The sequence below is a fragment of the Nerophis ophidion genome, linkage group LG17 (genome assembly GCF_033978795.1).
Source record: "Nerophis ophidion isolate RoL-2023_Sa linkage group LG17, RoL_Noph_v1.0, whole genome shotgun sequence".
Lineage (NCBI taxonomy): Eukaryota > Metazoa > Chordata > Actinopteri > Syngnathiformes > Syngnathidae > Nerophis > Nerophis ophidion.
Genome location: NC_084627.1, coordinates 46,382,493 through 46,405,588, shown reverse-complemented (window position 1 = coordinate 46,405,588; position 23,096 = coordinate 46,382,493). Strand labels below are relative to the sequence as shown.

Sequence of the window (23,096 nt, the reverse complement as noted above, 5' to 3'; positions counted from 1 at the left end):
GGAACCTGCTGATCTGTATTTGGGATCTGCATAAGTCCTGAAAAATTGCACGATTCTGCCTTTGTAGTCCCATAAGCTTCTTGTTTTTTCTCTATCTTCTTATGTTGCCATTTCTAATATAAAGTAGTGTAAAGTTCTTACTTACATCTGTTAGTGAACTCGCCATGAAAGCGCTAAAACATACCGGTGTAGTGAGTTTACATTATGCACCCAAGGAACTTGAGTTATTAGAGAGTTCCAGTCGGATGTTTTTTCACGGGACACAAAGGGATGATGTTTGTTGAGGAATTAGCGATTTTATTGCCGTTATCCAATCCTCTTATCGAACCGATTCCTTATCGATTCGCTTATCGAATCCAGATAGGTTGTTGGTGTATGGTAGGAACACAACGCCTGGTATAACAAAAGCTCACGTCTATTTTTTAGGAAAAAAATAAAATAAACTGCCCTAGTCAGTCTGGCTGTCATGAATGTCATCATCCGAAATAAGATAACGTTAACGGTATCTTAATTCACATCTTGCAAGCACTAGTTTATTAGACAGACCTGCAAACTCTGGAGTGGTGTAGGCTACAAGATACCGTTAACGTTATCAGACACATGCAAAAGGGCTAACGTTAACGCTACCATTAGCCACTGACTATGCCTAGGTAACGTTAGTCTAGCTAACATTACTGCAGTCCTGGTTAACATAAGAGATAATGTTATTTTAGCCTAAAGACTACAAGTGAGCAGATATGGAAATTAACCGGCAACAGTTAACATTAGTTACTCACCGGCACTATCACTGGGACTGCAGGTTTAAGCAGAGGAAGAGAGGTTTGCTTCCTCATCTCTGTCGCTGCTTCTCCACGACACATTTCTCTAACCTTCAGGTTATGTACGGCCTGAACATGTTTGTTTTACTGCTCTTCTTACAGGAAAGCGAAGCCTGGCAATAATTGCAGATAACTGATTCCTCATCGTATTTCTTAGTAAAGTGAAGCCATGCCTTGGAGCGTTTTTTCCGGTCCATTGTTGCTGTTCTGTATCTGTACGTCATTTCCTGTGACACGGGATTCGTTCCCAGGGATTCAAATAAAGAATCAAATATTTTTCTTTACTATAGTAGCTTCGATAACGGTAACCGTTTCTCAAAATGGGATTCGAATTGATTGAATCGGTTCTTTTGTTATCGAACAACCGGGAGAACCGTTTTTTGAACATGATCCCTCGGGACACATTTCGGGTGTTGTTGCACTAGTGAGCCACGGGTGAGGAGACGCTGCTCCGTTATTGACTGAAGTAAAGTCTGAAGCACATTTAAACATTTAGCTCCATCTTTTGACACTTTATAAAAATGACAATTTAGATAAAAAATAATAATAATAGGACTCATTTAATGCGCTTTATAATCCGGTGCGCCTTATATATGAAAACGACCGAACATAGACCATTCATCGGCAGTGCACCTTTTAATCCGGTGCGCCCTATGGTCTGGAAAATACGGTATTTGTGTTGCCTTATCGCAGGGGTCGGGAACCTTTTTGGCTGAGAGAGCCATGAAAGCCAAGTATTTCCGTGAGAGCCGTATACAATTTTTTACACTGACTACAACTGTCAGGCTGCGATGAGGTGGCGACTTGTCCAGGGTGTACCCAGCCTTCCGCCCGATTGTGGCTAAGATAGGCACCAAAGGGAATAAGCGGTAGAAAATGGATGGATGGATGGATGGATAACTGTCAGGTTCAAACACTGATGACATCTATTAAACAGACAAGAAGCAAGGAATTAAACAGAGACAGGATTCAATTTAGCTCACTGAGGAGAAACCTGTAGACTTGTACCCCTTGAACAGTGTCATCCCCCGCTCTGAGAAGAGAATTCTACGCTTCCTATTTTATTTGGACTTTCCCTGATTACAGCAACTAAATGCGTGTGTCACATCTATGGGATAATGTTTTGTTTTGGTCATGTTCGGCTTTGTTTTTTGGAAAATCAGCTCCTGTTCCTGCACTTCCTTGTTTGCTTTGTTACCAGGCCAACCAATTAGTTTCACCTGTCATGTCACGCACCTGTTCAATCACCTGTATTATTTAAACCGAAAGTTGCCAAGAAGTCAGCCTGGCAACTTTACCTTTACTTCCTTCATGCCATGCCATGCCTGTTTAATCATTCTCTCCATGCCAGGTAAGTTTTTGTGTTTGTATGTCACAGTTATTGAGTTTTGCTCTTTTGTCCTTAGTCATGCCTTTGTGCTACTTTTTGGTTTTCAGTAGTCAAGTTTGGCCACGGGGAAGACCCAGGACACGTTGGGAAGACTATGTCTCCCGGCTGGCCTGGGAACGCCTCGGGATCCCCCGGGAAGAGCTAGACGAAGTGGCTGGGGAGAGGGAAGTCTGGGTTTCCCTGCTTAGGCTGTTGCCCCCGCGACCCGACCTCGGATAAGCGGAAGATGATGGATGGATGGAAGTTTGTTCTCCGCCATTGTGCGCGCCCTTTCTTTGCCTTTTTTTCGTTATAGTGTTAAAAATAAATATGTACTTACACTCACGTCTTGCTCGGGCCTCGGAAAAACAATCCAAACTCCAAAGTCCACGTTTTGACAGCGTGCATCTCTTATTCTTTTCAATAACATCGAAGGCAACCGATAATAAATAAAATACGTTTGACCATTAATGCGACTTCTTGAACAGGTGCGATAGAAACTGATGGATGGATTAAAATGCATGGGAATGTTTTATATTTTGAACGTTACTTTTAACACTGTGAATACCAGCGGAATTATTAGTTACTTATCGTGTTAAGCAAAGTCAGGTAGGATTTATCCGAGAGCCAGATGCGGTCATCAAAAGAGCCACATCTGGCTCGAGAGCCATAGGTTCCCTCCCCCTGCCTTATCATCATCATCATAAATATTTCAGTCAGTTCAATCAACAATCCTTTTTTTTACAGTACTCAACGTGGCCTATTTTACATCTTTGAAGATAGTACCACGACCCCAAGGATGTTGTTCATCTGCACCACTCTTCCTAATCAGCAGGAACAACTGACAACTCTTGTACGGATTGCAACAAAACCTTGTAGTTTGGGTTTTTTTTTCCTTCCCCCTTAAACTAGGTCCTGTTCAAGCTGTTTTCCCTGGCGGCCTCATTTTGCACCATTGTTGGAAATACCTTGTTGGGTCCAAAAAATTGCAGGATTGATGTACTGTACTGTACTGTACTGTACTGTACTGTACTGTACTGGCGTCCCTGCAGAAACCCACAAGGACTACTGCTACAAAGAGCCACAATTAAAGAACCAGTGCATTGTTGTTGGCGAACATTTTACCATGAATTGATTAACGTGGACCCCGACTTAAACAAGTTGAAAAACTTATTCGGGTGTTACCATTTAGTGGTCAATTGTACGGAATATGTACTGTACTGTGCAATCTACTGATAAAAGTATCAATCAATCAATCAATCAAACAAAAGCAGTGTGGCAAAAGCCTCTGTTTTTAGTCATTTGAATGAACAACTTTTACCACAGAATTTGAGAATAGAAGTATAGTCGGTTCTTAAATTTACGTTCTTTTGATACAAATATAAATTAATTGATTAATTAATATAATTAATAAAGCATATGTTCCTTTTGACTGCACTTAAATGTAGAATATATGTAGAAACTATTTATATTATTCATATATATATATATATATATACACTGTATTTTTTGGAGTATAAGTCGTAGAGGTGTGGGGAAAAAATTGATTCGAATTTGAATCGCGATTCTCAGGTTGTGCGATTCAGAATCGATTCTCATTTTTAAAAAAATCTATGTATTTTTTATTTTATTCTATTTATTTATCCATCCATCCATTCATTTTCTACCGCTTATTCGCTTTCGGGGTCGCGGGGGGCGCTGGCGCCTGTCTCAGCTACAATCGGGCGGAAGGCGGGGTACACCCTGGACAAGTCGCCATCTCATCACAGGGCCAACACAGATAGACAGACAACATTCTCTGCGCTGCTGATCCGCCTCCGCTTGGGATGGTTTCCTGCTGGCTCCGCTGTGAACGGGACTCTCGCTGCTGTGTTGGATCCGCTTTGGACTGGACTCTCGCGACTGTGTTGGATCCATTGTGGATTGAACTTTCACAGTATCATGTTAGACCCGCTCGACATCCATTGCTTTCCTCCTCTCCAAGGTTCTCATAGTCATCATTGTCACCGACGTCCCACTGGGTGTGAGTTTTCCTTGCCCTTATGTGGGCCTACCGAGGATGTCGTAGTGGTTTGTGCAGCCCTTTGAGACACTAGTGATTTAGGGCTATATAAGTAAACATTGATTGATTGATTGATTCACACTCACATTCACACACTAGGGCCAATTTAGTGTTGCCAATCAACCTATCCCCAGGTGCATGTCTTTGGAAGTGGGAGGAAGCCGGAGTACCCGGAGGGAACCCACGCATTCACGGGGAGAACATGCAAACTCCACACAGAAAGATCCAGAGCCTGGATTTGAACCCAGGACTGCAGGACCTTCGTATTGTGAGGCAGACGCACTAACCCCTCTGCCACCGTGAAGCTCTATTTATTTATTTTTTAAATTGTTTTTTTTATCAATCCAACAAAACAATAAACAGCAATACCATAACAATGCAATCCAATTCCAAAACCAAATTTGACCCAGCAACACTCAGAACTGCAATAAACAGATCAATTGAGAGAAGACACAGAACAAACCAAAAGTAGTGAAACAAAACGAAAGGCGTGATTTTCCTCCGTTATTTGATTGAAGTAAAGTCCGAATGCCATTAAAACAGTTAGCTCCATATGTTGACACTTCTTCCAATCCCGTCCTTGCACGCTACACCGCTACACCAAAGATGAAGGGGAGAAGGCGCTGTCGAAGTGGAGGCACATACATAAGACCGCCCACAAAACGGAAGGAGCCTGGAAAACATCTGTAAAAAATCATCTAAGCAACATTTTGACCAAAGAGCCAACCAATTTTATGTCGGCTACAAGATAGTGAGGCTTCACAGTGGCAGAGGGGTTAGTGCGTCTGCCTCACAATACGAAGGTTCTGCAGTCCTAAGTTCAATCCCAGGATCCTTGGGATCTTTCTGTGTGGAGTTTGCATGTTCTCCCCGTGAATGCGTGGGTTCCCTCCGGGTACTCCGGCTTCCTCCCACTTCCAAAGACATGCACCTGGGGATAGGTTGATTGGTAACACTAAATGGTCCCTAGTGTGTGAATGTGAGTGTGAATGTTGTCTCTCTATCTGTGTTGGCCCTGCGATGAGGTGGCGACTTGTCCAGGGTGTACACGCCTTCCGCCCGATTGTAGCTGAGATAGGCGCCAGCGGCCCCCCGCGACCCCAAAAAGGGAATAAGCGGTAGAAAATGGATGGATGGATATATATATATATACATACACTGTATTTTTTGGAGTATAAGTTGGAGGGGTGTGTGAAAAAATAGATTCAAATTTGAATCGCGATTCTCACGTTGTGCGATTCAGAATCGATTCTCATTTTTTTTTAAATCGATGTATTTTTAATTTTATTCTGTTTATAACATTTTTTTTATTTTTTTTTATCAATCCAACAAAACAATAAACAGCAATACCATAACAATGCAATCCAATTCCAAAACCAATTTTGACCCAGCAACACTCAGAACTGCAATAAACAGATCAATTGAGAGAAGACACAGAACAAACCAAAAGTAGTGAAACAAAACGGAAGGCGTGATTTTCCTCCGTTATTTGATTGAAGTAAAGTCCGAATGCCATTAAAACAGTTAGTTCCATATTTTGACACTTCTTCCACTCCCGTCCTTGCACGCTACACCGCTACAACAAAGATGACGGGGAGAAGACGCTGTCGAAGTGGAGGCACGTAAATAAGACCGCCCACAAAACGGAAGCAGCCTGGAAAACATCTGGAAAACATCATCTATGCAACATTTTGACCAAAGAACCAACCAAATTTATATCGACTACAAGATAGTGCTTTAAATTTGGAAAAAATATTAGTAATATGACTCCTGCGCCCTATAATCCGGTGCCTTATATATGAAAAAAGATTAAAAAATAGTATTCTGTTGATAACGTCAGTATGATGAAGCGTATGATGACCCGTGCGCGTGACGTCTCGGATTGTAGCGGACATTTTTTTTTCCAGCCCGATCCCAGCTATAAGTAGTCTGCTTTAATTGCAAAATTACACAGTATTCTTGACATATGTGTTGCTGAATCTTTTGCAGTTTGTTCTAATAATAATGGAGACGTCAAAGAAGAAAGATGTAGGTGGGAAGCAGTGTATTGCGGCTGCCTCTAGCAACACAAACACATTGTTTGCATTCCCGAAGGCGAAGCTTTACTATGGAACGGAGCGGTCAAGCGAACATGGTTCCTAACCACATGTCAACCGGCAGGTTTTGGAGAGAAAATTGGGGTGATAAGTCGGCTCTTACCGTAGACTTGAGCGGAGCTTGCGTCGTTCCTTGTGCACCTGTCAAAGAGGCAGCCGCGTGACTTCCCTCAGAGAGACTGGCGGTCGCCACACCCGTCCGACTTTCAGGTACGACACTATAATCTCGCTACAACACTAGTAACACAATAAGCAGATAAGGGATTTTCCAGAATTATCTAGTCATTGTCACCGACGTCCCACTGGGTGTGACTTTTCCTTGCCCTTATGTGGGCCTACCGAGGATGTCGTAGTGGTTTGTGTTGTGGTTTGTGCAGCCCTTTGAGACACTAGTGATTTAGGGCTATATAAGTAAACATTGAAAAAATATTAAAAAACAGACCATTCATTGTACGTGCGCCCTATGGTCCGGAAAATAGGGTACATATGATAATAAAATGGTTGCTGATATGTTGGGGGTGAACTCTCTTCTGTGAGATACCGCCATAAAAGTACCTTCATAAACTTTCGCTTTTCTTCTGAACATCAATAATGAAGGAAAAGTAAGAATAAAAGCTGGTGATTTTATCCCTTTGGCAAGCTCGTACGGTAAAATCGATGCCTTATTGGAGGAGCTGTTATTTGTTTTCGCGCAAACATTTACAACCGAAAAAAAGCTGCTGCTGTTATTTCCTGCTGCTAAATCCATCCCAGCCTGGCATGTTTTAGCAAGGTGTTATGTTTCCCATTCGCACGAGCAGCATCTCCATTCTCTGCCATTTAGGAAGTCAATCAAATGAATAGGAATAACTGTTTTGTGACAAACATGATTGGGAAAAGCCCGTCTACTCACAACTGTGACTCATGCAACATTGATGTGGAGTCCATTCTGCAAAAGTGTTAGTGTCCAATTATTCACGGTCCTTTAAAAAAGAAACACTTAATACAAAAACCTATCTGCATTGCTTTTGTTTTTTCCGCCATCTGTATTATCTTAAGACCCCTAGATTAGGTCGTTTACAACAGTGTTTTTCAACCTTTTCTGAGCCGAGGCACATTTTTTTCATTGAAAATGTAAAAATAATGAAAGTCAGCAGCCGATATTAACGATAAAAACTCGTTCTCGCAATTGTTGGGTTTGAATCCAAACCATAACCAATCATGCATCACTACAGCTCTTGTCTCAAAGTAGTGTCATGTCTGTGTGACCATGTTTTGTTTTAGTCATGTTCTGTTTGTTTTTTGGCCACTCAGTTCCTGTTTTTGCACTTCCTGGTTTGTCTTGTCACCATGACTACCCATTAGTGTTTACCTGTCCTTCTTTCTGGGGACATTGTTGATTGTCATGTCATGTACGGATGCACTTTGTGGACGCTGTCTGCTGCTCCACACGCTGCAAGTCTTTGCTGTCGTCCAGCATTCTGTTTTTGTTTACTTTGCAGCCAGTTCAGTTTTACTTTCGTCTTGCATAGCCTTTCCTAAGCCTCAATGCCTTTTCTTAGCGGCACTCGCCTTTTGTGTATTTTTGGTTTAAATGTGAAATACCTTTTTTACCTGCACACCGCCTCCCGCATATTGTGATCACGACTTTGGAGGAGGGCGTGTTCGGCGCGTTTGCTGCAAGAGCGGGGTGTGCCAGGGCCGGCTTCGAAACACAGCTGACAGGTGATTAGATTGCCCAGCTGGGACTGGTTATTTAATCACATGTGGTTCTTATTAGTAGCGGCCGGGAGCAGAAGGGAAAAGGGTGGTTAGAGAGACGTTGGAGCAAGCAAACCAGAGTGACGAGGACTGAAAAGTCGAGGGAGGTGCTACAACTTTGTTGAACCCTGAACACCGGACTCCCGTGCAAGTGTGCATGGTCAGCAGAACCCGCTAGAAGGCAACTTCTACAACGACAAACCGTGTTTCCGACATCTACAAAGCAAGATGTGGAGTATTACACGGTTACTCTGCCGAACTGGAGACAGCAGAGACAATCAACAACGGCACATTTGCGGATTATAATCACTGGTTTGCAGAAATGTTTTCAACCCAATTAGGAGAAATGACATAACCTCCCACGGCACACCAGACTGTATCTAGCGGCATTGAGGTTGAAAAACACTGGTTTACAAAACACAATTTAGAGGTATCATCTTAAAGTTAAAACCTGAATAATTGGAGGTGGTAAATGTTTCAAATCAAAATGTGAGTCAGGGTCGGTGAGGTAGTTAATGAGTGTTCTTTGCTGATTTACCTTGCTGATGAGCCTTTGCATTTTGAAATTGATTTCATTTTTTTTTTTAGGCAGACGCGATGGATCATACCTCACACTCCCTGGAGCTAGAAATTGTGCAAGTACAGGAGCCGGTGCCGTTGCCGAGCACGTCCAATGCCTCTGGGGCGGCAGCCGGGTTGTAGCTCATGTAATACTCTTGGAGCTGGGTGCTTAGGTCCTGCTCTGGCTCTGGGCTCTTTTTGCGACACTTCCGTCCCACCATGGATCGTTGCTGTAGCAATCTGGTGGCGCCCGGGTAGCGCCGCCACAGCACGTAGACGATTGTCAAAATTAGAGACATGCTGAAGAAGAGTGCCACGCTTCCCACCACCACTTTGTGTAGAGTCATGTGCTCCAACTCTGGGGGGAGTATGTGAGTGGGCTGACTATGAGCTACTGAGTCTCTAGGATCTTTGCTCATGTGCCCCGGGAGTGTAGGATGGGGGATTGGTAGAGGCCCGATGGGAGGGAGCGGACCATAGGTCGGTGGCATTAGCGGAGACCCGCTTGTGGGGGCAAACGTGGGCTCGTTGGTGGCTTCCGAAAAAAGCTCTGACATCGGCGAGGGTGTCTCGGTGAGAACGTAATCAGTTTCCTCACAAATCCCGTGGTTTCTTGTGGCATCCATTATTTTCTCTCCTTGGAGATACTTGGGGCTGCTGCATATCATCGTGGTGTCTTTCGTGCCGCGGAAATTCCTCAGCCAAGCCACGAGCGGACAAATGCCCGTGGCACAATCCCACATGTTCCCGGCGAGGCTGATGGAAGTCAGCGAGATCCAGGCCGACACCGCCTCCTGTGACACGTTGGACAATTTGTTGGATTCCAGGTTGAGAACTTGAAGGTTGGGCAAGCAGTGGAACACAGCCGGATCCAGGGTCTGGATCTCGTTTCCAGATAAATCGAGTTTCTGCAGCGTATACCACGTCCAGGGAAGTCCCTGGTTGACGACCTTAATGCGGTTCCACTGCAAATAAAGCGATCTTAGGTTGGCGAGTCGGGGAAACAGGAAAAAGTTTATCCGTGTGAACTGGTTGTGCTCAAGATGCAACTCCATCAGCTTCTGTAACCCTAAAAAGGTGGTGCGTGTAAGAGCCTTGATTCGATTGTAGCCCAAATCCAGAAACTCTAAACTCCTGCACTCGAGGAACGCTCTAATCGGGATGTTAGAGAGACCATTCGAGCGTAGGTGTAGGTTTTGAAGCTTCCGTAGCCCATGGAATTGTCCTGGCTGCAGGATATCCAACTTGTTGTACGACAAGTCCAGACTACGGAGGTTGGGAATTCCGTGAAAGGTGGAATTGTGCAGAGATACGATCTTATTGGAACTCATTATAAGCTCTTTCAGCCGGCGGACTCCCTGGAACGCTCGACTGTCCACCGCTGAAATCTGATTGTGGTCCAAGTATATCCAGAGAAGCTGACCCAGGTGAGCGAACTGATACGGTAACAGGGTGTGCAGGTCGTTATAGCGCAGGGAGAGGCCCTGGCACCCGACGGAAATATTTTCCGGGACATCTATGAAGCCAGATGAGTCGCAATGAACGGTTTTCCCCTCGCAACGACAACTGTTGGGGCATGTACGCTCACCAAAGCTCAACAAGAGGGGAACCCGCAAGAGGAGGAGGAGAGGAAAGAGGAGGTGTGTCACTCGGCCGTCATTTAGCATTGAACCTGGAAGGGAGCAGAACAAAGAAGAGTATTATTAACCAATAAACCACAACCAGTCAATTAATAACAACACAAGTCACAATTCATTTAAATAACAATAGCTTTTTAACATCAATAAGATTCAGTTTTTCTGTTTTAAATTATTTTAATAGTTTGTTTAACCTAAAATGTAATAAAAAAATCCTCACATTTATTGGTGCAATACAATCTTTACCAGTATTTTAGGGCAAAGCATAATAACTATAAATGTATCAAAAAGTCCTTCAAGTTTTTTTATTTATTTACTCTGCGATGAGGTGGCGACTTGTCCAGGGTGTACCTTGCCTTCCGCCCGATTGTAACTGAGATAGGCACCAGCACCCCCCATGACCCCGAAGGGAATAAGCGGTAGAAAATGGATGGACGGATGGATATTTATTTAGTTATTTGACCCACTCAAAGCAACGTTACTTATTAATTTGTGCAGAAATATGAGGAAATAACTACAAAAGCACACTTCATTCATTAATGGTTTTACGAAAAAGATCAGTTGTAATAATAAATAATGTTAGATATAGAGAATTTTCAAACATTTTATTTATTGAATTAAAAATACTGAAAGTCCAAGACATAGTGAATTTGCAAACAGCTAAAATTATACACAAAGCAAACTATAACCTGCTACCCAAGAATATACAACAATTCTTGTGGAATTAAATGATGGAATGAATTAAGCAAAGAAATCAAACAATGTACTAATTTGATACACTTCAAGGAACTATTCAAACTTAAAGTGTTTACAAAGAAAAAAGGCGACGGCAGGGATCGCAGCTTGCTGTGAGGTTTGTTCTCCCGGGATGCAAACCGACTATTCCGGACAAGGCTTGCAGGTAGGAACATGTTCATTAATCTAACTACAAAAAGGTACAAAAACGGAAAACAACCCGGATGCAAGCGTGCCTATTACACGCGGAAACCAAGGCAAAAAAACTTAGGACATGAAACTATAGAAATGAAGTGAAGTGAATTATATTTATATAGCGCTTTTTCTCTAGTGACTCAAAGCGCTTTATATAGTGAAACCCAATATCTAAGTTACATTTAAACCAGTGTGGGTGGCACTGGGAGCAGGTGGGTAAAGTGTCTTGCCCAAGGACACAGCGGCAGTGACTAGGATGGTGTAAGCGGGGATCGAACCTGCAACCCTCAAGTTGCTGGCACGGCCGCTCTACCAACCGAGCTATACCGCCCCATGAACCTCATGTAACTGTGGCATGAAATAACTAAGACTTATTTGGCAAGGAAGTAAACAAACAGCATGAACTATGGTATTGCATGAAACAAGCATGAAACTACTAAAGACGCCAGGACGACTGACTGGCAAAGGCAGGCTTAAATAATGTCTCTAGATTGGAAACAGGTGCGCGGTCCGAACACCAGAGGCAGGTGAAAATCTATCGCCATGGTAACTTAAATAAACAAGGGTGCACAAAAACAGGAACTAATGTAGTCCGAAACTAAAACGAAAACATGATCCATTCATTTTCTAGATAATCTCATTCATGCCACCATATCAAACATAACTTACCTCACTAATTATTATTCATTTGTTTTTTAATGTTATTACTTATGGAGTATATTGTGAATACATTGAAGTGAACTAAAGTTTCAGCAACTGCTATGTAAAGGAATAGGGGACAGGATTGAATAAACTCTGCTTCTTCTTACTTCTTTTCGAACATGTTGAATAGAGAAACTGGAAATTGTGATGCATCATGTTGTATTCATGCATGTTCCGAATAAACACTCTACACAATTAAGTTGTTTTTTCTAATAATCATGTAGTCTTATTTAGAATAATCTTAATTGACTTGTTTGACTATGTCAGTAAATCAGTCAATCAATCAATTTATCAAAGATTATTCATACAGCCCTTAATCACAAGTGTCTCAAAGGGCTGCACAAGCCACAACGTCATCCTCGGCTCGGAACACCCACATCAGGGCAAGGAAAAACTCAACCCCACCCTGCAGCATGTCACTGTCACGACAAAATCAAATACCCAATTACTCATGGACAACACTAACACTCCGGGAATGGGCTACCTGTCACATGTTTCGTTTTTGTCATGTTTGGTTATTTTTAGGACACTTGTTTCCCGCTTTTGCACTTCCTTTGTTTCTCTTATCTCCATAGCAACTCATTAGTTTCCACCTTGTCTTCAAGTCACGCCCCTGTCCTCAGTTCTCACACCTGTTAATCATCATCATAGCTATTATTTAAGCCACAGTTACCAGGTAGTCAGCCTGGAAACTTCATATTACACAACTCCATCCATGCCAAGCCATGCTGTGTCCCTCTTGCTCATGCCAAGTAAGTTTTGGGTTTTGTTATGTCACAGTTGTTTAGTTTTGTTTTTAGTAGTCAAGTTGGGACGGCGTGGCGCAGTGGGGAGAGTGGCCGTGCGCAATCCGAGGGTCCCTGGTTCAAATCCCCACCTAGTACCAACCTCGTCACGTCCGTTGTGTCCTGAGCAAGACACTTCACCCTTGCTCCTGATGGATGCTGGTTGGCACCTTGCATGGCAGCTCCCTCCATCAGTGTGTGAATGTGTGTGTGAATGGGTAAATGTGGAAGTAGTGTCAAAGCGCTTTGAGTACCTTGAAGGTAGAAAAGCGCTATACAAGTACAACCCATTTATCATTTAAGTTTGTTCTCCGCCCTTGTGTGCGCCTTTTGTTTACCTTTGTAGTCTGTTTGTGTTAGTAATACGTTAAAATATACTCACATTCACGTCTCGCTGGTGCCAATTTCCCTTTGCACTGGAGAAATAAACTATCCCATAGTCCAAGTCGTGACGCTACCAGACATATTTAAGACATTTTGATGGGTCAATTGTGTTTTTATCCGATTATTAATGATAATGACAAAACATTTATTTTGAGAGCCCTGCTCGAAACACTTTTTGGTCCGTATAGAACCTAACAGATAAATTGACAAGCAGTAGTATATCCTGTTAAAAATGAGAATGTGTAGGTGCAAAAATGTTGACTACCGTTGAAGTAAGTGCACCGATAGAGAATGGAAGGTAAATTGATGGTGAGTCAATGGGAGTGAGGACGGCGTTTCACATTTGAAAAATATGCGCTAATAATAAATCTCTTGATCCCTCCGAGCCATAAATGCACCACCGCTTCTATCTTCTCCATTAGCTGCTCTGTGAAGTGGTTAAGCGTTCCGTGAACTGCATACATTCATAAGTTTTCTGAAAATGATATTCTCATCACATTTGGGAGGGTCTTTCCGGGGCCCCAAACCCAGTGAAGTTGGCACAATGCGTAAATGGTAAATAAAAACAGAGTACAATGATTTGCAAATCCTATTTAAACTAAATTCAATTGATCAGACTGCAGAGACAAGATACTTAAACTTTGTTATTTTTTTGTAAATAATAGCTCATTTTGAATTTGATGCCTGCAACATGTTTCAAAAAAGTTAACAAAAGTGGCAAAAAAAGACTGAGAAAGTTGAGGAATGCTCATCCAACACTTATTAGGAACATCCCACGGGTGAACAGGCCAATTGGGAACAGGTGGGCGCCATGATTGGGTATAAAAGCAGCTTTCATAAAATGCTCAGTCCTTCACCAACAAGGATGGAGCGAGAATCACCACTTTGTGAACAAATGCGTGAGCAAATTGTTGAACAGTTTAAGAACATTTCTCGAATAGCTATTGCAAGGAATTCAGGGATTTGACCATCTACGGTCCATAATATCACCAGAAGGTTTAGAGAATTTGGATAAATCACTGCACGTAAGCGATGATACTACGGACCTTGGATCCCTAAAGCGGTAATGCATCAAAAAGCGACGTCACTGTGTAAAGGATATCACCACACAGGCTCAGGAACACTTTGGAAAAGCACTGTCAGTAACTACAGTTGGTCGCTACATCTGTAATTGCAAGTTAAAACTCTACTACCATGGAGCGGCATGGCGTAGTGGGTAGAGTGGCCGAGTCAGAAACCTGAGGGTTGCAGGTTCGCTCCTCGCCTATTGACATCAAAATCGATGCTGTTGTGTCCTTGGGCAGGACACTTCACCATTGCCCCCGGTGCCACTCACACTGGTGAATGAATGATAGGTGGTGGTCGGAGGGGCCGTAGGCGCAAACTGGCAGCCACGCTTTAGTCAGTCCTCCCCAGGGAAGCTGTGGCTACAGATGTAGCTTACCACCACCAGGTGTGAATGAATGACGGGTTCCCACTTCTCTGTGAGCGCTTTGAGTATCTAATAATAGAAAAGCGCGATATAAATCGAATCAATTTTTATTATTATTATTGTTATTATTACTATACAAAGCAAAAGCCATTTATCAACAACACCCAGAAACGCCGCGAGCTTCATTTAGCCCGAGCTCATCTAAAATGGACTGATGCAAAGTGGAAAAGTGTTCTGTGGTCTGACGAGTCCACGTTTCAATTTGTTTTGGGAAACTGTTGACGTCGTGTTCTACGGAACAATGAGGAAAAGAACCATCCGGATTGTTATAGGCGCAAATGTGACGATTGCGTTGGATCCATTATGGATTGAACTTTCACAGTATCATGTTAGACCCGCTCGACATCCATTGCTTTTGTCCTCTCCAAGGTTCTCATAGTCATCATTGTCACCGACGTCCCACTGGGTGTGAGTTTTCCTTGCCCTTATGTGGGCCTACCGAGGATGTCGTAGTGGTTTGTGTTGTGGTTTGTGCAGCCCTTTGAGACACTAGTGATTTAGGGCTATATAAGTAAACATTGATTGATTGATTGATTGCATTGTGATGTGGGTTTGTTCTCTCAGAGATGCAGTCGGGCTTTGGACATAGCGTGGAGGTAAGAAACACTGATTTATTTAACATTAAAACAGACTATAAAACAGAAAAACTTGCACAAGGCACAAAAGGCAAAACAAAAGAGCTAGCATGGGAGCTAGAGAAATAACAAAGACTTAGCGTGGAAGCTAGCTGGTTGCGAACAGGAATACAGGATCGTAATCAGAGTCGTCACTGTCGTGAAACACAAACTAGGAAGCAAGAACGAGTGAACCAAGAAGGCAGGCTTAAATCAAGGCAGTGATTAACAAAAACAGGTGTGCGGATGGAAATCAAGGTAGGTGAAAATAATACGTTACTATGGTGACAGAACAAAAAAGGAAGTGCAACCAGGAACTAAGGCAAACATTTGTAGAACATAATACAAAAAAGACTCAAAACCTGAACATGATGTGATCCGGGCAACGGATCATAACAGCAAAGTTGAAAAGCCAGCATCTGTGAAGTGAAGTGAATTATATTTATATAGCGCTTTTCTCTAGTGACTCAAAGCGCTTTACATAGAGAAACCCAATATCTAAGTTACATTTAAACCAGTGTGGGTGGCACTGGGAGCAGGTGGGTAAAGTGTCTTGCCCAAGGACACAACGACAGTGACTAGGATGGCGGAAGCAGGAATTGAACCTGCAACCCTCAAGTCGCGGGCACGGCCGCTCTACCAACCGAGCTATGTATTAGTGCCCAAGGCATGGGTAACTTACACATCTGTGAAGGCACCATTAATGCTGAAAGGTACATACAGAATTTGGAGATACATATTTTGCTATCCAAGTAACATTATCCTGGACGCCCCTGCTTATTTCAGCCAGACAATGCCAAGCCGCTTGTTATAACAGCGTGGCTTCGTACTGGACTGGCCTACCTATACTCCAGGCTTGTCTTCCATTGAAAATGTTTGGCGCATTATGAAGCCTAAATGGAGACTGTTGAACAACTTAAGCTATACATCAAGCAAGAACGGGACATAATTCCACCTGAAAAGCTTCAAAAATGTGTCTCTTCAGCTCCCAAACGTTTACTAAGTATTGTTAAATGAAAAGGTGATGTAACACAGTGGTGAACATGCCCTTTCCCAACTACTATTTACATCCAACACAATTTCCCAACTCATATGGAAACGGGGTTTGTATATATTTTAACCTGGCTTCAAAGTGTGTTCCTGAGTCTTCCGCTTATCGACGTTTCTGCATGACGGCTGCTTTAATTGGCACACATTGATTGATTATAGATTCCTGCATGGACAGAGGATGGAAACAAGTCTGTCTCGGGCACCCATGTGAGCTCTAACAGAGGGAGTAAAGATTTTCACTTTGAATGAATTGACTCACAATCATTCATGCTGTGATCTTCGTCTTGTGCTGTCAATTAGAGTCATTTGAGTGACATAAAATACTTCTCTAAACCATAAAGAGAACCTATAAAAAGATATGATGAAAAGTAGTAGAAGACTTAAAAAAAACCCTCAGCAGAGATTTGATCTGATACACATATTGTCCTTGATTTTCCAGCAAAGCTTGACCAATTGTAGCCGGAGGGGGTTTTAGTTTGTTCACAAAGCATCGCTCGGAAAGCTTGACAAATGCTACAATTCGAGCAATAAATCAGCCGTGTAATTGCCAGAAATGTCTGTGAAGTCTGCAAGTTAAAAATCCAGTTTTAGTTAAAGATGCAGTTTTTTACAGGCTTCAAATAACATGTTTTAGAACCCAAAAATACAAAAACACAACCAACGTCTGTTGGTGCCAGCTAAGGTTTATTTGTGTGATTTGTGGTGTATTTTCCTTACATGACAGATTAATTGCATCATGCATTCTGGCATTTGAATTTGGGAAGTAATCTTAAGTACAGCTTAAGTTCTTCAACAGTCCGGGTTCTCAGTTGTGGTATTTTACACGTCATATACGCCACACATATTCAATAGGGAGACAGGTCTAGACTACAGACAGGCCAGTCTAGTACCCGCACTCTTTTACTACAAAGCCACCCTCTAGTAAAACATGATTTACTATTGTCTTGCTGAAATAAGCAGGGGCGTCCATTAAAAAGACGTCACTTGGATGGCAACATATGTTGTTCCAAAACCTGTATGTACCTTTCAGCATTAATGGTGCCTTCACAAATGTGTAAGTTACCCATGCCTTGGGCACTAATACACCCCCATACAATCACACATTCTGGCTTTCAAACAATCCGGATGGTTCTTTTCCTCTTTGTTCCGGAGGACACGACGTACAGTTTCCAAAAACACATTTGAAATGTGGACTCGTCAGACCACAGAACAATTTTCCACTTTGCATAAGTCCACCATAGATGAGCTCGGGCCCAGCGGAGGCGGCAGCGTTTTCTGGGTGTTGTTGATAAATGTCTTTGGCTTTGCATAGTAGAGTTTTACCTTGCATGTAGATGTAGCGACAAACTGTAGTTCCTGACAGTGGTTTTCGGAAGTGTTCCTGAGCCCATGTGGTGATATCCTTTACACACTGATGTGGCTTTTGATGCCGTGATCGAAGGTTTATAATATCATCGCTCACGTGCAGTGATTTCTCCAGATTCCCCGAACCTTTTGATGATATTACGGACCGTAGATGGTGAAATCCCTAAATTCCTTGCAATAGCACGTTGAGAAATGTTGTTCTTAAACTGTTCAACAATTGCCCACGTATTTGTTGACAAAATGCCGACCCTCGCCCCATCCTTCTTTGTGAATGACTGAGCTTTTTTACCCAATCATGGCACCCGCTTGTTCTCAATTAGCCTGTTCACCTTTGGGATGTTCCAAATAAGTGTTTTATGAGCATTCCTCAACTTTCTCAGTCGTTTTTGCCACTTGTGCCAGCTTTTTTGAAACATGTTGCAGGCATCAATCTCCAAATGAGCTAATATTTGCAAAACATAACAAAGTTTTCCAGTTAAATGTTAAGTACCGTATTTCCTTGAATTGCCGCCGGGTATATAATATGCGCCTGCCTAGAATTACTGCCGGGTCAAACTCGTTTCACCAATTAATTAGCGCATGCTTAGTATTACCGCCGGCTCAGGATTAATGCCGGGTTTTGCAAAATATTATTTTTATCAGCACATGTCTAGAATTTCCGCCGGGTCAAACTCATTTCGCAAAATAATTAGCATATGCCTAGAATTTCCGCTGGGTCAAACTCGTCACGTCACGAGTGACACTTCACCTGTCATCATTTTCAAAATGGAGGAGGCTGATTTCAATCATTTGAAATCGCATAAAGGGAAGAAGATTAAGAGCTATTCAGTAGGATTTAAGGTCCAAGCTATTGAATATGCTAAAAAGAACAGTAAGCAGCTATGTTTTATTCATATACCGTAGCTGCGTGTGTCAAATATGAGTCATTAAATGACTCCCGCCTCCTGGTGGTAGAGGGCGCTAGTGATCCTTCTTGCGACTACTCGGCTGCAGAAGAAGTGACAACAAGCAGCAAGAGTGAGCAGCGATCGTTTATTTTTCATCTTTTAACATGGAGGATTACATATCTAAAATAAAACAGTTTTCTAAACTGGACTTTCAATCGAAGCAGGAGGTAATAAAGGAAGATCTCCATTGAGTCAGAGAGACTTTTAAAACTAAAGAAAGATAAGGACAACTTCTATAAACAAGTTATCAATGCTTTTGATCAGAAGGAGCTGCGCATGGACTTCATTTATAAGTAAAGGTAAGACCATAATAACCTTTTTTTTTATTAAATGTGCTTTTCATGATGGTATCCGTACATCACACTCAAATTTATTAGCGCAGGCCTAAATTTACCGCATGCCTTTGGTAAGCGACGGAGTGAGAAGAGGTTTTAAATTAATTAGCGCCCCGTCGCAATTCAAGGAAATATGGTATCTTGTCTTTGCAGTCTATTCAATTGAATATAAGTTGAAAATGATTTGCAAATCATTGTATTTTGTTTTTATTTACCATTTACACAACGTGACACCTTCACTGGTTTGAGGTTTTGTATGTATGATGTTTACACTACAGGTGTTCAAGTGAAAAAAGGTCCAGTCAACTAATGCAAATAATTGGACTGATTCGTATCAGTGACACACTGCTCAATTTGTGGTTAATATAATTGCAATTTCCGACAATAGATACAAAAAAAGGACCAAACGATGTGCACCCCTTATCTTGCTCTCTAAGGTATTTATAACTGAGAGAGAGAAACACGCAGCAGTGCTCTCAGAAGTTCCAAAAATACTTTGTTTTATGTGTCACCTAAAATGTGTCTCCCGTGGCGGCACGTTTCTTAAATCCCCCTAAAAATGAATCAACTTTTCCAGCCCAAGGAATCCGAAAGTTTACGGCGGTCCCCAAAGAGTAAGCCGCCTTGCCGCTCGGCATTGTGCAGGACTTCATTTGAATGCAGAGTCTTCCGCGCACCGATGCCATTACCCAAAGTGCCTGAAAAGGTTGGCCGAACATCGCGCGGGTCAAATTCCGAGGCACTTGAAATGAATGAAAAAAGCAGCAGAAAACAAGCGTGTCTCTTATTTCTAATTACCGTAAATGTCGTTTATACAAATCAAAAAAAGAGTTTGTGTTTGCCTCGGCTTGTTACTGTTTTATAATGTCAAGTGATTGTTGTGGGAAAACAGCACTGAGGCTAACTAATAGTGGCTCTATCTGACATTCAAAACTTTTCAACACTGTAAAAACTACATTTCTAGAAAGTGAAAAAAATACTGGTGTAATGTGAGCCCGCCATATAAACATTTATAAACACTTAGAAGAACCTTAAAATTGATCCTGAAACACGTAGTGGAGAGCCAATGTACAGTTTTTAAAACTGGTGTAATGTGAGCCCGCTTTCTCGACTAAATTTCGGAGTAATTGTGAAGGTGCAATGAACTTTCTAGGAAGACCAGATATCAGCGCCTTACAATAATCATTACGACTTGTAATAAAAGCATGCATTAGCGTCTCCGTGTTGCCCTGAGCGGGTCTGCAAAGGTTTGTGGGGTCAAAGCAAATTTGAAAGATAAGAAGGCGCAACGCCATAAAAAACATTTATAAACACTTAGAAGAACCTTAAAATTGATCCTGAAACACATGGTGTGGAACCAATGCAGAGATTTTAAAACTGGTGTAATGTGAGCCGGCTTTCTGGACTAAATTTCGGAGTAATTGTGAAGGTGCAATAAACTTTCTAGGAAGACCAGATATCAGCGCCTTACAATAATCGTTACGACTTGTAATAAAAGCATGTATTAGCGTCTCCGTGTTGACCTGAGAGGGTCCGCAAAAGTTTGTGGGGTTAAAGCAAATTTGCAAGATAAGAAGGCGCAACACCATATAAACATTTATAATCACTTAGAATAACCTTAAAATTTATCCTGAAACACATGGTGGGGAGCCAATGCAGAGATTTTAAAACTGGTGTAATGTGAGCCCGCTTTCTGGACTAAATTTCGGAGTAATTGTGAAGGTGCAATGAACTTTCTAGGAAGACCAGATATCAACGCCTTACAATAATCATTACAACTTGTAATAAAAGCATGCATTAGCGTCTCCGTGTTGACCTGAGAGGGTCCGCAAAGGTTTGTGGGGTCAAAGCAAATTTGAAAGATAAGAAAGACCTGTTGGGATGTCGCATGGCTGCAGTTGTGTGACCTCAAGTATGCAAAAATCCAGGAGAGCAGAAAGCAGGTAAGATGATTTTAATTTCATCAAAGTAAAATATATAAACAGAAAGCAGTCTTGCATGGAGATGTTCCCAACATAGGATTTAACTTCGAGCACTGAGGAGTGCTCGAGTGAAACATAAATAGACCTGTTGATTGACCGCAGCTGAGGACCGCTGCCAATCAACGGCGAGTGTGACAAAAACAGTGCTCAGCGGAGTAAACAGGAAGTATGACAAAATAAGAGCACTGAACAGGAAACAAAGTACAAAACACGAAAAACTATCAGAAAGTAAGTGACAGATCGTTACAGGACCTCCCCCTCAAGGAACAGATACCAGATGTTCCCTGGAAAAGAAAAATGGAAAAAAATGTCCACAAAGTAAGGGAGGATGGAAGGAGGATTTGGTGGAAGGTCGCCAAACCTCGTGTCCCCGCAGCCAGCGAGGGAAAGTCAGGTGGCGACGGCGCGTAGAGCGCCGCTGGAACTGGCGGGGCGGGCGGCCACGGAACAGCCACATCATTGGCCGAAAAAGAGACGAGTGCATCCCGCGAGGAGGACGCCCAGGGCACGGCCACATCCGCGGCTGACGTGGAGGCGGGCGCGCTGAAGCAGGCCCGGAGACAGCAGACAAAGCGGCGGGGGCTGCAGCCAAAACAGATACCTCTGCAGGAGGCGGCTGAGGAGCCGATGTTGGTGCCGGCGTGGAAGCGGCAGACGTCATCGGCGGCGTGGAAGCGGCAGACGTCATCGGCGGCGTGAAAGCGGCAGACGTCATCGGCGGCGTGAAAGCGGCAGACGTCATCGGCGGCGTGAAAGCGGCAGACGTCATCGGCGGCGTGAAAGCGGCAGACGTCATCGGCGGCGTGAAAGCGGCAGACGTCATCGGCGGCGTGAAAGCGGCAGACGTCATCGGCGGCGTGAAAGCGGCAGACGTCATCGGCGGCGTGAAAGCGGCAGACGTCATCGGCGGCGTGAAAGCGGCAGACGTCATCGGCGGCGTGAAAGCGGCAGACGTCATCGGCGGCGTGAAAGCGGCAGACGTCATCGGCGGCGTGAAAGCGGCAGACGTCATCGGCGGCGTGAAAGCGGCAGACGTCATCGGCGGCGTGAAAGCGGCAGACGTCATCGGCGGCGTGAAAGCGGCAGACGTCATCGGCGGCGTGAAAGCGGCAGACGTCATCGGCGGCGTGAAAGCGGCAGATGACGCCGGGCGAGGAGCAGCAAATGCTGGCCGAGGAATAGCGGATGCCGGCGGTGACGAAGCCCGGCGTGGTGCTGCTCTTGGCGGCGTTGGGGCTCGGCGTGGAGCCGGCGTTGGGGCTCGGCGTGGAGCCGGCGTTGGGGCTCGGCGTGGAGCCGGCGTTGGGGCTCGGCGTGGAGCCGGCGTTGGGGCTCGGCGTGGAGCCGGCGTTGGGGCTCGGCGTGGAGCCGGCGTTGGGGCTCGGCGAAAGCCCGCCAGGGACGTAGATGTCTCCGTGGAAGGAGACGCTGGCGGGGATGACAGCGGTGTGTGCCTGGCTGCACCGCAGTGTATAGTGGGCCCCCCTCCACTAGGTGGCTGCCAGACACCGTTCACACATGCGGGAAAACGTGCCTGCTCGTCGGAGTCCCCCGGTGCGAAAACCAGGGACGGGCGGGAGGGGACCAGGAGGAGGGACGAAGACACGTCCCGTGCCGAGTCCCAGCAGGAGGACAAAAGCGACCTCACTGTGGGCTCCACTGGAGCTCTCGGCGAACCAAAAAAGAGAGCGGGAGCTGGCAAAAAGAGCAGCCGGGGAGCAGCCGCTGGAAGCTGCGTAGGAGCAGGGAGAAGCAGCTCAGCAGACGACGGGAAGGATGGCGGCGGCGGACGTGCCGGTCGGAGAGCCGCAGTCGGCGACGGAGCCGCAGGAGCCGCGAGACGTGAAGGAGGAGGCGGGCGCGCCGGTCGGTGAGCCGTAGCCGGCAGCGTTGCCGAGAGGAAGGATGGCGGCGGAGGACGCGCCGGTCGGAGAGCCGTAGCCGGTAGCGTTGCCGCGGGGAGAGGGTCCGCGTCTGTAGGCCGGGACCGCACAAACCTGGCCTTCAAGTCCTCCAGGAATTGTGCGGTCCAGAACGTCGGCTGAGGATTGCCGACAGGGATTCTCGCGAGGTCACAATCTTCTGGCTCGAAGTTACTGTTGGGATGTCGCATGGCTGCAGTTGTGTGACCTCAAGTATGCAAAAATCCAGGAGAGCAGAAAGCAGGTAAGATGATTTTAATTTCATCAAAGTAAAATATATAAACAGAAAGCAGTCTTGCATGGAG

The 23,096-nt window shown here is 44.2% G+C and overlaps 1 protein-coding gene across 2 annotated transcripts in view; it reads right to left on the bottom strand.

The window, feature by feature from the left end:
- The window catches only part of lrrtm4l1 (leucine rich repeat transmembrane neuronal 4 like 1), a 139,592-nt gene that overhangs the window by 83,094 nt on the left and 33,402 nt on the right, over positions 1-23,096 (bottom strand). Inside the window, exon 2 of one of the 2 annotated variants that reach the window (XR_009802473.1) lies at positions 8,624-10,318. Coding sequence is in view for 1 of the 2 variants with exons in the window: in XM_061877069.1 (XP_061733053.1) it covers positions 8,694-10,318 (1,625 nt within the window). In the remaining variant the exon portion in view is untranslated. The remainder of the gene's footprint in view (positions 1-8,623; positions 10,319-23,096) is intronic. The other variant, XM_061877069.1, reaches the window with a different exon arrangement.